The sequence below is a fragment of the Leptodactylus fuscus genome, chromosome 3 (genome assembly GCF_031893055.1).
Source record: "Leptodactylus fuscus isolate aLepFus1 chromosome 3, aLepFus1.hap2, whole genome shotgun sequence".
NCBI lineage: Eukaryota > Metazoa > Chordata > Amphibia > Anura > Leptodactylidae > Leptodactylus > Leptodactylus fuscus.
The window spans coordinates 224,832,935-224,849,848 of NC_134267.1; the positions used below are offsets into that span (position 1 = coordinate 224,832,935).

General features: G+C 44.0%; 1 protein-coding gene across 2 annotated transcripts in view; it reads left to right on the plus strand.

Annotated features, from left to right (window-relative positions):
- The first annotated feature begins 212 nt into the window (after positions 1-212).
- CYP39A1 (cytochrome P450 family 39 subfamily A member 1) overlaps positions 213-16,914 on the plus strand; it is a 43,611-nt gene continuing 26,909 nt past the window's right edge. The window contains exons 1-7 of one of the 2 annotated variants that reach the window (XM_075266827.1): positions 213-431; positions 4,457-4,592; positions 5,114-5,288; positions 6,685-6,834; positions 10,095-10,188; positions 12,275-12,370; positions 14,199-14,289. In XM_075266827.1, coding sequence (XP_075122928.1) covers positions 228-431; positions 4,457-4,592; positions 5,114-5,288; positions 6,685-6,834; positions 10,095-10,188; positions 12,275-12,370; positions 14,199-14,289 — 946 coding nt within the window. In that variant the 5' untranslated portion in view covers positions 213-227. The remainder of the gene's footprint in view (positions 432-4,456; positions 4,593-5,113; positions 5,289-6,684; positions 6,835-10,094; positions 10,189-12,274; positions 12,371-14,198; positions 14,290-16,914) is intronic. The other variant, XM_075266828.1, reaches the window with a different exon arrangement.

Genomic DNA, 16,914 nt, shown 5'->3' on the forward strand with positions numbered 1-16,914 from the left:
TGACGGGTAATGTAGTTTGGACTTGAGTTCATTGTAAAGATCGGAGAGCCCCGCCCCAGAGGCGAGCCTCCACATCTGATTGGGTCACTGCATTGTAAGCAGCCTCTGATTGGTTGTATTGCACCTCCTCGCTGTCGCCTGTCACCTTGCGCTGGTCACGCCCTCCCGTGACGTCACTCTCTGCCAGGCGCTAGATCAGGTGGCAGCAGGTGGCAGAAGCCTGCAGGATGCTGCAGGGGATGGATGTGCTGTACCCGCTGCTGGGGCTCCTACTGGCCCTCCTGGCAGGATTCTTGACCAGAAGGCATCTCACCAGGAAAAGCCCAAGCCTCCCTGCACCTCCCTGTATCAGTGGCTGGATACCATGGCTGGGGGCTGCGCTAGAGATGGGCAAAGCCCCCCTGGAATTTATAGAACAAGCCAGGCAGAAGGTAACACAAGGCAATTCTGAGTAGTGCCTGCTGAGGAACTACAACTCCCAGCATGCTCCAATAGCCTGATTCTGTCTGGGGATGCTGGGGGTTGTAGTTCCCCTCCAGTTTATGAATGCTCATCTCTTGTCATTGGCCATACATTAGAGCACTAGACCATCAGTTGCAGAACTACAACTCCCAGCATGCCCTCACAGCCTTTGGTTGTAATTTTGCAACATTACAGTATTGATCTCCAACCTGAACTACAATTCCCAGCATGCCCTGGGGGCCTTTGGTTGTAGTTCTGCAACATTACAGTATTGATCTCCTACCTGTTACCCTCCATCTGTTGCAGAACTACAACTCCCAGCATGCCCTGATAGTCATCGGGTACTTTTGGTGATGTATGTGGGACATATCAAAAGGAATGAACAATGTCATTAGTCAGTATAAACAGAAACCCGTATAACGTGTTCATTCCATGTGTAAGAAGCACAGGAACTTTACTACATGCCTGTATATATGGTATATGTGCTCATTCCACTCATATAAAGCCCAGGCAATCACTACATGCCTGTATACAGTATATGGACTATTCATGTCAGTATAAGGCCGGGGCACCACCTGGGAGTGTATTTGCAAGGGGTGATGGTGAAGCCATAAAAGCCAAAGAGAGGGATTATTCACCATCACATATAGTCGTGGTAATACTGGTTAATGAGATGTTTGCTCTCCATACGGTATATATGGTGTTTCTGCTGCATTACCCATGTGAATACACTGACATCACAAGCGGAGGTTATTTTGACCAGGTTTGCAGCGTGCACACTTTATTTCTATTTAATATCCCACATGTTTTTGGATTAGGAATACTGTCCTTAATAAATTAAGTAAATTCATATCATTTGTACTATCTCTGGCACTCCCATCGGATGGGAGCGTGGTTTCGTACATCCACCAAGTCACTTGCCTATATCCAGGCTTGCTGAATCTGGCTGCATTCATAACAGGGAAACAGAATTACCCCCCCCCCCCCCCCTTGGTGGATGGAAAAACCCACGCTCCCATTCACTTTGAAGGGAGTGCCAGCGATAGCCAAAGTACGGTGTTCCTATTAAAGTGAATAGTAGCATGGGTGCGTCCATCCACCAAGCCAAGTGACATGCCTATATTCAGCCCAGGACAGGTCCTGCTCAGCATGATTATAAAGCAGCCTTTCTTGGGCTGGTTTAGGTTAAATAAATAGTCAAAACAGTGGCGTAACTAAAGTCTTGTGGGCCCCACTGCAAACTTTTGTCAAAGGTACAGGGATAATACACACAGTGATGTCACAGTACAGGAATAATACACACAGTGATGTCACAGTACAGGGATAATACACACAGTGATGTCACAGTACAGAGATAATACACACAGTGATGTCACAGTACAGGGATAATACACACAGTGATGTCACAGTACAGAGATAATACACACAGTGATGTCACAGTACAGGATAATACACACAGTGATGTCACAGTACAGAGATAATACACACAGTGATGTCACAGTACAGGGATAATACACACAGTGATGTCACAGTACAGAGATAATACACACAGTGATGTCACAGTACAGAGATAATACACACAGTGATGTCACAGTACAGAGATAATACACAGTGATGTCACAGTACAGGGATAATACACACAGTGATGTCACAGTACAGGGATAATACACACAGTGATGTCACAGTGCAGAGATAATACACACAGTGATGTCACAGTACTGGGATAATACACACAGTGATGTCACAGTACAGGATAATACACACAGTGATGTCACAGTACAGAGATAATACACACAGTGATGTCACAGTACAGGGATAATACACACAGTGATGTCACAGTACAGGGATAATACACACAGTGATGTCACAGTACAGAGATAATACACACAGTGATGTCACAGTACAGAGATAATACACACAGTGATGTCACAGTACAGGGATAATACACACAGTGATGTCACAGTACAGAGATAATACACACAGTGATGTCACAGTACAGAGATAATACACACAGTGATGTCACAGTACAGGGATAATACACACAGTGATGTCACAGTACAGGGATAATACACACAGTGATGTCACAGTACAGAGATAATACACACAGTGATGTCACAGTACAGAGATAATACACAGTGATGTCACAGTACAGGGATAATACACACAGTGATGTCACAGTACAGGGATAATACACACAGTGATGTCACAGTACAGGGATAATACACACAGTGATGTCACAGTACAGGGATAATACACACAGTGATGTCAAAGTACAGGGATAATACACACGGTGATGTCACAGTACAGGATAATACACACAGTGATGTCACAGTACAGGGATAATACACACAGTGATGTCACAGTACAGAGATAATACACACAGTGATGTCACAGTACAGGGATAATACACACAGTGATGTCACAGTACAGGGATAATACACACAGTGATGTCACAGTACAGGAATAATACACACAGTGATGTCACAGTACAGGGATAATACACACAGTGATGTCACAGTACAGGATAATACACACAGTGATGTCACAGTACAGAGATAATACACACAGTGATGTCACAGTACAGGGATAATACACACAGTGATGTCACAGTACAGGGATAATACACACAGTGATGTCACAGTACAGGGATAATACACACAGTGATGTCACAGTACAGGGATAATACACACAGTGATGTCACAGTACAGGGATAATACACACAGTGATGTCACAGTACAGGGATAATACACACAGTGATGTCACAGTACAGGCATAATACACACAGTGATGTCACAGAACAGGGATAATACACACAGTGATGTCACAGTACAGGGATAATACACACAGTGATGTCACAGTACAGGGATAATACACACAGTGATGTCACAGTACAGGGATAATACACACAGTGATGTCACAGTACAGGATAATACACACAGTGATGTCACAGTACAGGGATAATACACACAGTGATGTCACAGTACAGGGATAATACACACAGTGATGTCACAGTACAGGGATAATACACACAGTGATGTCACAGTACAGGGATAATACACACAGTGATGTCACAGTACAGGGATAATACACACAGTGATGTCACAGTACAGGGATAATACACACAGTGATGTCACAGTACAGGGATAATACACACAGTGATGTCACAGTACAGGGATAATACACACAGTGATGTCACAGTACAGGGATAATACACACAGTGATGTCACAGTACAGGATAATACACACAGTGATGTCACAGTACAGGGATAATACACACGGTGATGTCACAGTACAGGGATAATACACACAGTGATGTCACAGTACAGGGATAATACACACAGTGATGTCACAGTACAGGGATAATACACACAGTGATGTCACAGTACAGGGATAATACCAGCTATGACATCATAGTACAGGGATAATGCAAACACGAAAAGATCATTCAGATAACCTAAACTACATGGCGTTTGGTGCTCAGTATCAGAATAAAACATGACAGCCATGTTTTCTTCAATCATATAGAAAATAATCAGCTTAGTCAGGAGGTCTCGGTGATCAGGGCAGCCATTAGTAATATACCATCACCACTGTCTGCTGCAAAGCTACAGGACATATAGGAGAGCTGTGAGATAATTAACTGGCATGATGCCTATAGGGGTCAGCCTCATTGCATTCCCTTGTCTTAATTTTTTTGCTTCCTCCCTTTACCACTGCTTGTGGAGATTCATCTGGTGTAGGGATGCTTCATGGGAAAAATATGCAAATGAGTTCTCTTCCTTCTGGAGAAGACCTATCTCTCTAATGCCACCTACAGGTCAGACACTGACATACAGAATTGCTGCGTATAGGTGGCATTAGATTGACAGTTTCTTCCTTTTGGAGGAAAGCTAATTAGCATATTTCTCCCAGGAAGCATCAGTACACAGGCTGGCTCTCCACAAGGCTACTAGAATACAGAAATAACCTATACTATCTGATTTTCTTGGTCCAGCACGGCCCGGTTTTCACAGTCACGGCGGCCGGGAACAGACTGACCTTTGTGAGCGGAGAAGAAGCAGTGTCTAAGTTCTTCACATCCAAGCAGGTGGATTTCCAGCAAGCAGTGCAGAAGCCCGTCCAGTATACAGGTAACCGCTGGGACTATCATCATTCCTGCTTCAACCCATCAGCCTAAGGGTCTATTCACATGGTGCAACTTATCATCACAATTACCACAAAATATTGTTGCAGTTTCACAATAAAATCATCATGAAACTACGATCTTATAGACTATTCACTAGTCACATCTAAAGCTGCATTTAGAATTTAGCAGTTTTTTGCAGATTTGAACCACAATTGGGTGTGAATCATATAAGAAATGGAGGTGTAAAGGATGGAGGGTACTTCCCCATTTTAATTTTTTTTTTTTTTTATATTGCACTCCTATTTTCACCCCCCGGGGTCCCATAAAATGACGGCCTTTCCTACCAAGATCAGATAGTAATACCTATTTAACACAACCAGAGGCTGATACAAGATGTGAGATCCTGCAGTCTGAGAGCTAATATGAAACCAGCAAAATTCTGCACGCAGCTCTAGATTTGATTGGAGTAGAAGAGTCACTTTAGGTTCCAGGATGGTGCAGACGTTCTTGTGTTCTGTATTACAGCTTCTATTGGTAAGAAAAGCTTCTACAAGTCGCACAGCGCCATCCATGACATGATAAAGCTGCGCTTGTCACAGAACAGGCTGAACCCCTATATCCCCCGACTGTGCCAGGAGTTCAGTGCCCAACTGGAGCAGCTGGAGTCACAAGGCACTGAGGAACTCTATGACCTTGTAAGGTAAGGAATTTTAGGTATCATATTTTGTACAAGCTCCGCCCACGAGGAACATAGTCCTTATTACACGACTTAGCTCTTTTAAGTGGGGAGTTCTATAACTAATGGTGTTCATTGTACCCTGTTATAATGTGACATATGATGAGATTACATAAGAGTCTTACAAATTCTTTAAGACTTGAAAATGAAAATTATTCGATTAAGAAATTCCCTATTGAATTGCCCTTTAACCCCTTCATGCAAATCGTATACATGTACGTGATTAGGCGCGAAGGGCTGTATGGAGAGGGCTGAGGAGGTGAGCCCACTGCATACATGGGGAATGCTCGCTGTATTATACAGCCAGCACCCACCGCTATCAGCTGTTAACACTTTAGATGCCACAGCAAAATCGACTGCGGCATCTAAAGTGCGCAGGTGCCATTGGCCACCAGTTGTTATGACAGCCGGATGTCTATTGAAGCCTCCCGGGCTTGTCATTACTATAGGTCTAGTACACGCTGCCATGTTGCAGCTCAACAGTACATTGCACAGAATATTGAATGCCGCCATTACAAAGTACAATTTGTTTCGCAAACAATAAGCCATCATGTAACTCTGTGAACTGAAAAATGAAAAAATAATGGCTCTTGGAATGTGGGGAGGGAAAAATACTCTTCAAGGATTGCAGTGACATGACCTACGGTATAGCACTGTTCATGCTGAGGCCTGGTTCACATCTGCGTTCAGTATTCCGTTCGGGGTGTCCACTTGGGGACCCCCCGAACGGAATACCGGACGCTTTAAGAAACGGTGAGCAATGAAAACACACGGACCCCATAGACTATAATGGGGTCCATGTATTTTCCATGCGGTGTTCGTACGAATCATACAGAAACAAAAGTACCAAGCAGAATACCGAACGCAGATGTGAACCGGGCCTGACCTGCGGCCTATACTTACAGTCTTCAGTTGTATGCGCATTTACACATACAACCAAAAGCTACACATACAACCAAAAGCTGCGATCGCTCATTATTGAGGAATCCTGGACAGGATTCCCTGTTAGGCATTGGCGCATGTGCCAACAGTGGGCTCTGTGTGCCATAGGTTCGCCATCATGGCCATAGACTATAATGGGATCTGCCGGGTTTCTGCCCATAAAATACAGTCCATCGACTCCATCGTACGCAGATGTGAACCCAGCCTTAGGTGCTTTTACAGTCCTTACTATGATAAAAATCTGGTTATATTAATAAAAGTGAACAGAGCTGCAGTGTAAAGCATGGGGGAGAGAAGCCCGAGTCACTGTTGGGACAGGCGATGGTTTTAGACTGGACAAAGCTCTTCTTAAAGTGCTAGTCCACCAGATAAATGATGTCCATCTTGAGCTCAGTAGCCTTTTTGACTCTCTTGTCAGACGCGTCATGTACCCGGCCGTGGTGGACAACTTGTTTGGCAAAGGGATGTGTCCTACTAGCAGGGACACCATCAAAGAATTTGTGGAGCACTTCCGGAAGTTTGACGATGGTTTTGAGTACGGATCACAAATTCCGGAGTGGTTTCTTAGGTAGGTGAGCCCCCTCCTCACATACAGTGGGGCAAAAAAGTATTTAGTCAGTCACCAATAGTGCAAGTTCCACCACTTAAAAAGATGAGAGGCGTCTGTAATTTACATCATAGGTAAACCTCAAATATGAGAGACAAAATGAGAAAACAAATCCAGAAAATCACATTGTCTGATTTTGTAAGAATTTATTTGCAAATTATGGTGGAAAATAAGTATTTGGTCACCTACAAACAATCAAGATTTCTGGCTCTCACAGACCTGTAACTTCTTCTTTAAGAGTCTCCTCTTTCCTCCACTCATTACCTGTAGTAATGGCACCTGTTTAAACTTATCAGTATAAAAAGACACCTGTGCACACCCTCAAACAGTCAGACTCCAAACGCCACTATGGTGAAGACCAAAGAGCTGTCAAAGGACACCAGAAACAAAATTGTAGCCCTGCACCAGGCTGGGAAGACTGAATCTGCAATAGGCAACCAGCTTGGATTGAAGAAATCAACTGTGGGAGCAATAATTAGAAAATGGAAGACATACAAGACCACTGATAATCTCCCTCGATCTGGGGCTCCACGCAAAATCTCACCCCATGGGGTCAAAATGATCACAAGAACGGTGAGCAAAAATCCCAGAACCACGCGGGGGGACCTAGTGAATGAACTGCAGAGAGCTGGGACCAATGTAACAAAGCCTACCATCAGTAACACACTACACCGCCAGGGACTCAGATCCTGCAGTGCCAGACGTGTCCCACTGCTTAAGCCAGTACATGTCCGGGCCCGTCTGAAGTTTGCTAGAGAGCATTTGGATGATCCAGAAGACTATTGGGAGAATGTCCTATGGTCTGATGAAACCAAACTGGAACTGTTTGGTAGAAACACAACTTTTCGTGTTTGGAGGAAAAAGAATACTGAGTTGCATCCATCAAACACCATACCTACTGTAAAGCATGGGGGTGGAAACATCATGCTTTGGGGCTGTTTCTCTGCAAAGGGGCCAGGACGACTGATCCGGGTACATGAAAGAATGAATGGGGCCATGTATCGTGAGATTTTGAGTGCAAACCTCCTTCCATCAGCAAGGGCATTGAAGATGAAATGTGTCTGGGTCTTTCAACATGACAATGATCCAAAGCACACCGCCAGGGCAACAAAGGAGTGGCTTTGTAAGAAGCATTTCAAGGTCCTGGAGTGGCCTAGCCAGTCTCCAGATCTCAACCCTATAGAAAACCTTTGGAGGGAGTTGAAAGTCCGTGTTGCCAAGTGACAGCCCCAAAACATCACTGCTCTAGAGGAGATCTGCATGGAGGAATGGGCCAACATACCAACAACAGTGTGTGCCAAGCTTGTGAAGACTTACAGAAAACGTTTGACCTCTGTCATTGCCAACAAAGGATATATAACAAAATATTGAGATGAAATTTTGTTACTGACCAAATACTTATTTTCCACCATAATTTGCAAATAAATTCTTACAAAATCAGACAATGTGATTTTCTGGACTTGTTTTCTCATTTTGTCTCTCATAGTTGAGGTCTACCTATGATGTAAATTACAGACGCCTCTCATCTTTTTAAGTGGTGGAACTTGCACTATTGGTGACTGACTAAATACTTTTCTGCCCCACTGTATAGAGGCATTGTGCTGAGAATGTGGTAAGTGTGAGCTCCTGTGGTCATGATCTTCCTGTACTGTCATATAGCCCATGAATCCTACAGACACTTTTGGCTAATTTACATACTTTTTCCCAGGGTGCATTGCTTATAGTAGCTGGATCTCCACAAGGAGAACCAGAACCTCCTGGAAGCAACTTCACGTCTACCACAAATAAATAATTGAAGGGATTTTTAATTTAGACACTGGACAGATTAACCGGTGTCTAATTTTTTAGATCATATGTCTGAAAGGACACCTTTCACCACTTCCACTTCTCTGCACCCTTTAATAGCTGCCACTCCACTGATTCCAACACAGTTGGAATTTTTACTCTAGCCCCCCGCCATTCCTGAGCAATCATTACTTTTAGTTTCAGCACCTGATATGCTGTTAGTCTGAGACCACCCACCTATCTGCTCCAGCCCAGGACCGCCCACATGATAGTAGAGAGTCAATTGGATACTAAAACTAACAGAAATGATTGCCTGGAAATGGTGGGGGCTAGAGAAAAAATTCCAACTGTGCCACAATCAGTGGAGTGGAGTCTATTGAAGGATGCAAAGAGATAACGTTGGTGGAGGAGATGATAATTCTTATTTAAAGGGTTGTCTTGGAGAAGGCCAAAATTAGGCACCGACATACATCTTCTTAGTAAAATGCAATAGCTGGTTTGGCCTCTATGGATATGACCATGCTGCAGCTCATTCCATTCATTATAATGAGATGGAGATTTGGCATTGCCATGTGACCAATGGACAGAAGAAATGGCCGTGTTTTCGTGTCCTGCACAACCCCTTTAAGCCCCATCAGCTCCACCCTTCCAAAACAAACCATTACGCCTTACTAAGAGGATACAGGTAGATATAGGTAGGTATATATGTAGGTATATCTCAGCAATGGAGACACCGATTCATAAGGGGAAAACACCATTGGATTCAAGTGACCCTGACCCATCTACCGGAATGCCGGAACTCCCTTTAGGTTGTGTTGTATGACACGATGGCATAGGTGCACAAAGGTTGGTCTCCTGTAGTAATACTCTGCACTTTGTTCTACAGATAGTGATAGTCTGACTGATAGGAGTCCTACAGTAAAGATAATATAGTCTATAGATAGTATTGGTATTAATCAAAAATGACAGAAACCGAACATCAACCAAGGTAATAACTGGATCTTATTACAATATTTCCAAAGTTCTACCTGCAGTTTCGTTTGGACTGAACACGTCCGAATGAGGAGGTCAAACATAAAAAAAATACTATTACTCACCTCTCCTGTGCTCTGGTGAAACACTCTGCTCATTTGGACTCTAAATGAAACCACCGGGTGAGACTGGTGTTATTGAAGTTACCTCTTAGGTACCACCATACCAGGTACCGCCATACCATCCCTCAAACAAGTCATGTGTATAGTCATATCCTTCGGTCAATGCGTTGCCCCAGGATTCCTTCACTATCTGCAAAAGTATACACACACCTTAATAATTAAATCCGCCACGATCCTTGTTCCTTCTGTATCGATTTCTTCAGCCATGGCCGCACCCAGCGCTCTACAATGTGCAGTAAGCCGAGATATTTTATGATTTTAAGCAGCTTTTCTGCTTCACAGGGATTGGTCCCAGTCCAAGCAATGGCTGCTGAACCTATTTAAGAACATTGTGGCTGAAGCCGAGCATAATAAACCATCTGAAGACAGCCGTAAGGTATGGAACAGGTGCACGGTTGTACCAGTGCCTGGGGTATAGGGGGCGCCACTGTGATTGGATTTATATTCTAGATAGCAATGTCAACTATGTTCTATGGATTCCTTTGAGCCAGAATTTTACTATACAGTTTTGGCTTGTGTCTACTTGTAACCAGAATACTAAATGTAGGTCATTGTGATTGATGAGACATTGTGGCTGGTAATGGAGGACATTGTGGCTGACAATAATTGCACTTGGAATTAGAGGGACATTATGGCCAGGTGATGTACTTTGGCAGACCATGAATGATGATGAGGGGGCAGTAGATGATGTGTAGACATGCCAGTGTCTAGCCATTACCACAACAGTAAATCTGGGCTAGTATGATGAAGAATTTGTATGATTGAGGACATTGTGGCTGGTAACGGAGGACATTGTGGCTGGTAATGGAGGTCATTGTGGCTGGTAACGGAGGAAAGTGTGGCTGGTAACGGAGGACATTGTGGCTGGTAACGGAGGACATTGTGGCTGGTAACGGAGGTCATTGTGGCTGGTAATGGAGGTCATTGTGGCTGGTAATGGAGGTCATTGTGGCTGGTAATGGAGGTCATTGTGGCTGGTAAGGGATGACATTGAGGCTGGTAACGGAGGACATTGTGGCTGGTAATGGAGGACATTGTGGCTGGTAATGGAGGTCATTGTGGCTGGTAACGGAGGTCATTGTGGCTGGTAATGGAGGTCATTGTGGCTGGTAATGGAGGTCATTGTGGCTGGTAATGGAGGTCATTGTGGCTGGTAATGGAGGTCATTGTGGCTGGTAATGGAGGTCATTGTGGCTGGTAATGGAGGTCATTGTGGCTGGTAATGGAGGTCATTGTGGCTGGTAATGGAGGTCATTGTGGCTGGTAATGGAGGTCATTGTGGCTGGTAATGGAGGTCATTGTGGCTGGTAACGGAGGACATTGTGGCTGGTAGCGGAGGACATTGTGGCTGGTAGCGGAGGACATTGTGGCTGGTAGCGGAGGACATTGTGGCTGGTAATGGAGGTCATTGTGGCTGGTAATGGAGGTCATTGTGGCTGGTAATGGAGGTCATTGAGGCTGGTAACGGAGGACATTGAGGCTGGTAACGGAGGACATTGTGGCTGGTAATGGAGGACATTGTGGCTGGTAACGGAGGACATTGTGGCTGGTAACGGAGGACATTGTGGCTGGTAATGGAGGGCATTGAGGCTGACAGTAATGACTTCTGGGATTATAGGAACATTATGGCCAGATGAACTACTTTTGCAGACCATGTATGATGAAGGGGCAGTAGATGATGAGTAGACATGCCAGTGTCTAGTCATTACCACAGCAGTAAATCGGGGCTAGTATGATGAGGAATTGGTATCATTGTGGCTGGTAATGGAGGTCATTATAGCTGGTAATGGAGGGCATTGTGGCTGGTAATGGAGGGCATTGTGGCTGACAGTAATGACTTTTGGGATTACAGGAACATTATGGCCAGTTTTAGGTGACATACTTTGGCAGGGCATGTATGATAACTGAGCTTTAGGTGACGAGTAGACATGCCAATGTCTAGACATAACCACAGCAGTAACTCTGGGCCATTGTGATGGGGAATGAGGGGCACTGTGGCTGGTAACGGAGGGCATTTTGTTGGTAATGAAGGACATTATGACTGGTAATGGAGAGCATTGTGGTTGACGGTAATAACTTCTGGGATTGGAGGGACATTATGGACATTATAACATACTTTGGCAGGTCGTATATGGTGAGGGGGCAGTAGCTAGACATACCAGTAACCATATAGTAAATGTAGGTCATTGTGATGGGAACATTGTGGCAGGTAATGTAGAACATTGTGGCAGGTAATGTAGGACATTGTGGCAGGTAATGATGAACATTATGGGTGGTAATGTAGAGCATGGTGGCTGACAGTATACACTTCTGGTATTAAATGGGCATTATGGCCCATAGCTTTAGGTGGCACATTTTGGCAGGCCATGTATGATGATGGGGCAGTCCCTTCCTATGCTATAGCTATCAGATATTTAGTAAAATCAATATGATTGATTTATATTTTTTTCCAATTTTTGCAGACCTTATTGCATCATCTGTTGGATACGCTCAAGGGTAACGCCACATACAACAACAGCTTGTTATTGCTATGGGCATCACAGGCAAATGCCAACCCGGTACGTCCTGAGATTAGTCTACGCCTTTATTTCTTCAGATTGGCACTGACCACTCATTCCCTCAATTCAATGTGATATAGATACGGAAGATGGCTGCAGCTCTTGTTTAACTTGATTACTTCCATGTGAACTTGCTCTAACACCAAGAACGCACATATGGGGTACAGACACATATAGGGATCACAATGTCCATTTTTTTTTCTCCTATCAGTATGTCTTTGTAGAATGGGAGGAAATCCACGCAAACACGGCAAGAACATACAAACTCCTTGCAGATGTTGTTCCTGGCGGGATTCGAACCCAGGACTCCAGCGCTGCAAGGCTGCAGTGCTAACCACTGAGCCACCTAGCATCTCTACAAATTGATCACCACAGACAGTAGGCACACAGATTGTATAGGACACATCCCTAGGAGTTTTGCACCTAAAAATGCAGCCCAGGCATACTTGTTTTTGGCAAGCATTGTTGCCGGTCCTTGTTGACGTCCCCTTTTGTTCAGGTCACTGCAGTATCCACCCACTGGCCTCAGCAGTGACCTGAGCATTTGCTAGAAGAGTCCTGAATTTTCATAAGCAAACCTAATAAATTTGGAGATGTCCTGGCCCAAAAAGAGGGCAAAGATGTCATCAAGGACTAACGACTGCGCTGACCAGGCTGTTGGTGCTGGAACAGTGGAATCAAGTATATACTTGAGTATAGGACGACCCCCCCCCCCTAATTTTACCACAAAAAACTGGGAAAACTTATTGACTTGAATATAAGCCGAGGGGGAAAAATGCTAGCAGCACCATACAGGCCTAAAGCCTGTGCTAACAGTAACAGGCTATTACTACTAGCACAGGCTCCGGGCCTATACGGTACTGCTAGCACAGGCTTCGGGCCTATACAGTACTGCTAGCACAGGCTTCGGGCCTATATGATAATATCCCAGACATCATACAGGCCCAAAGCCTGTGGTAGCAGTAACAGCATATTGACATACAGGCCCAAAGCCTGTGCTAACAGTAACAGGCTATTACTACTAGCACAGGCTTCGGGCCTATATGGTACTGCTAGCACAGGCTTCTGGCCTATATGGTAATATCCCAGACTACATGACGTCTGGGATATTACTATATTGGCCCGAAGCCGGCTAGGAGTAACATCGGATCCCGGAGAGGTGAGTAAAACTGTTTATTATGTTCCCTCCCCTCCCCTGGGGCTCCGATTATACTCGGGAGTCTGAAAAACCCCCCGAGTATAATAATAGCGGCAGTGGGATCGTGGCCTGGGCTCGGGCTTACTCACTGCCGGACTCCGCGGCCTATAGTATAAGGTGAAGCAGTGTGTGTGTGTGTGTGGGGGGGGGTTTAGGGGGGGCGGCAGTGAGTAGGCCCAGGGAAGTTGGTAAATAGACTGCTACCTGCGGGGGGATACTGGAGCAGAGGCCCGCTGCTGACTGTAGGCGGCCCTGGAGATAGCGCTGCTTCACCACCCACCTATCGGCAGCAGCGCTATCTCCAGGGCCGCCCCAAGATGTTTCCAAGGTAGAGAAGACACTTTGGAAACACCTTGGGGCGGCACTGGAGACGGCACTGCCTCATAACTCACCTATCGGTAACAGTGCTGCTCCAGCGGCCTCCCACAGGTGTCTTGCCACAGGGGTCTTGCCGCTTGACTCGAGTATAAGCTGAGGCGGGCTTTGTAGCACAAAAACTGTGCTGAAAAACTCGGCTTATACTCGAGTATATACGGTATATTTTTCTTTTTTAATTTATACTATTTGCTGCTATAGGTAAATTCATTTTAGTTCTTATTCCCCTTTTATTTTCACCTCTTTGTTGGGCAGATCACATTTTGGAGTCTTGCATTCATGGTATCAGATCCTGAAGTTTACAGAAAAGTCATGAATGAAGTTACATCAGTGTTTGGTGAAGCAGGTGATTAATTTTACTTATTTTATTTATTTTTTGTTAATTCTTTCTCTCCTTAAGTGTATGTTCATACAGAGTTTTTTGCAAGCTGAAAAATCTGCTTCAGGAATTATCCTACTAATATTATAAGTGTAAAAGTTTGTGTGTTTGGATGTTTGTGAGTTTGGATGTTTGTTCCTCAATCACGCTAAAACGACTGGACGGATTTGCGTGCAATTTTCCACAAACATAGTTTTCCCTTAGGATTGAGTCACAGGCTACTTTTGGTGCCACTAAACAACATGGCTTCCTAGCAGGAGACTCTCAAAAGCAGGACTCCTAGCCCCAGCTATAGACTCACACACACTGCCTGGCATTTCCTGCCTCAACCTGCCTGCACACTCCTTACTGTCACCTCAGGAGTAGCCCTCACTCTACTCACTCACATTTACATATAGCTTTCCACTATATAACCCATCACAAACACATCACATTGTCTGTATCACTATATACACAATACAACACATCACATTGTCTGTATCACGACATACACAATACAACACATCACATTGTCTGTATCACTACATACACAATACAACACATCACATTGTCTGTATCACTATATACACAATACAACACATCACATTGTCTGTATCACTATATACACAATACAACACATCACATTGTCTGTATCACTACATACACAATACAACACATCACATTGTCTGTACCACGACATACACAATACAACACATCACATTGTCTGTACCACGACTTACACAATACAACACATCACATTGTCTGTACCACGACATACACAATACAACACATCACATTGTCTGTATCACTACATACACAATATATCACATCACATTTGCTAGCCCACCAAACTTATTAAAGCACTTTTACAGTTTCACACGTCTGTGTCCACCCAATTCTCAAATCACCGCAGACGAAGTCGCGGGTAAAAGGTAGTGGAGTATAATACAGGATGTAACTCAGGATCAGTACAGTATAAGTAATGTAATGTATGTATACAGTGACTGCACCAGCAGAATAGTGAGCGCAGCTCTGGAATATAATACAGGATGTAACTCAGGATAAGTAATGTAATGTATGTACACAGTGACTGTACCAGCAGAATAGTGAGTGCAGCTCTGGAGTATAATACAGGATGTAACTCAGGATCAGTACAGGATAAGTCATGTAATGTATGTACACAGTGACTGCACCAGCAGAATAGTGAGCGCAGCTCTGGAGTATAATACAGGATGTAACTCAGGATCAGTACAGGATAAGTAATGTAATGTATGTACACAGTGACTGTACCAGCAGAATAGTGAGTGCAGCTCTGGAGTATAATACAGGATGTAACTCAGGATCAGTACAGGATAAGTAATGTAATGTATGTACCCAGTGACTGCACCAGCAGAATAGTGAGCGCAGCTCTGGAGTATAATACAAGATGTAACTCAGGATCAGTACAGGATAAGTAATGTAATGTATGTACACAGTGACTGTACCAGCAGAATAGTGAGCGCAGCTCTGGAGTATAATACAGGATGTAACTCAGGATCAGTACAGGATAAGTAATGTAATGTATGTACCCAGTGACTGCACCAGCAGAATAGTGAGCGCAGCTCTGGAGTATAATACAAGATGTAACTCAGGATCAGTACAGGATAAGTAATGTAATGTATGTACACAGTGACTGTACCAGCAGAATAGTGAGCGCAGCTCTGGGGTATAATACAGGATGTAACTCAGGATCAGTACAGTATAAGTAATGTAATGTATGTATATAGTGAGTGCAGCTCTGGAGTATAATACAGGATGTAACTCAGGATCAGTACAGGATAAGTAATGTAATGTATGTACACAGTGACTGTACCAGCAGAATAGTGAGTGCAGCTCTGGAGTATAATACAGGATATAACTCAGGATCAGTACAGGATAAGTAATGTAATGTATGCACACAGTGACTGCACCAGCAGAATAGTGAGCGCAGCTCTGTAATATAATACAGAATGTAACTCCGGATAAGTAATGTAATGTATGTACACAGTGACTGTACCAGCAGAATAGTGAGTGCAGCTCTGGAGTATAATACAGGATGTAACTCAGGATCAGTACAGGATAAGTAATGTAATGTATGTACACAGTGACTGTACCAGCAGAATAGTGAGCGCAGCTCTGGGGTATAATACAGGATGTAACTCAGGATTAGTACAGGATAAGTAATGTAATGTATGTACACAGTGACTGTACCAGCAGAATAGTGAGTGCAGCTCTGGAGTATAGTACAGGATGTAACTCAGGATCAGTACAGGATAAGTAATGTAATGTATGTACACAGTGACTGTACCAGCAGAATAGTGAGTGCAGCTCTGGAGTATAATACAGGATGTAACTCAGGATCAGTACAGGATAAGTCATGTAATGTATGTACACAGTGACTGCACCAGCAGAATAGTGAGCGCAGCTGTGGAGTATAATACAGGATGTAACTCAGGATCAGTACAGGATAAGTAATGTAATGTATGTACACAGTGACTGTACCAGCAGAATAGTGAGCGCAGCTCTGCAGTATAATACAAGATGTAACTCAGGATCAGTACAGGATAAGTAATGTATGTACACAGTGACTGTACC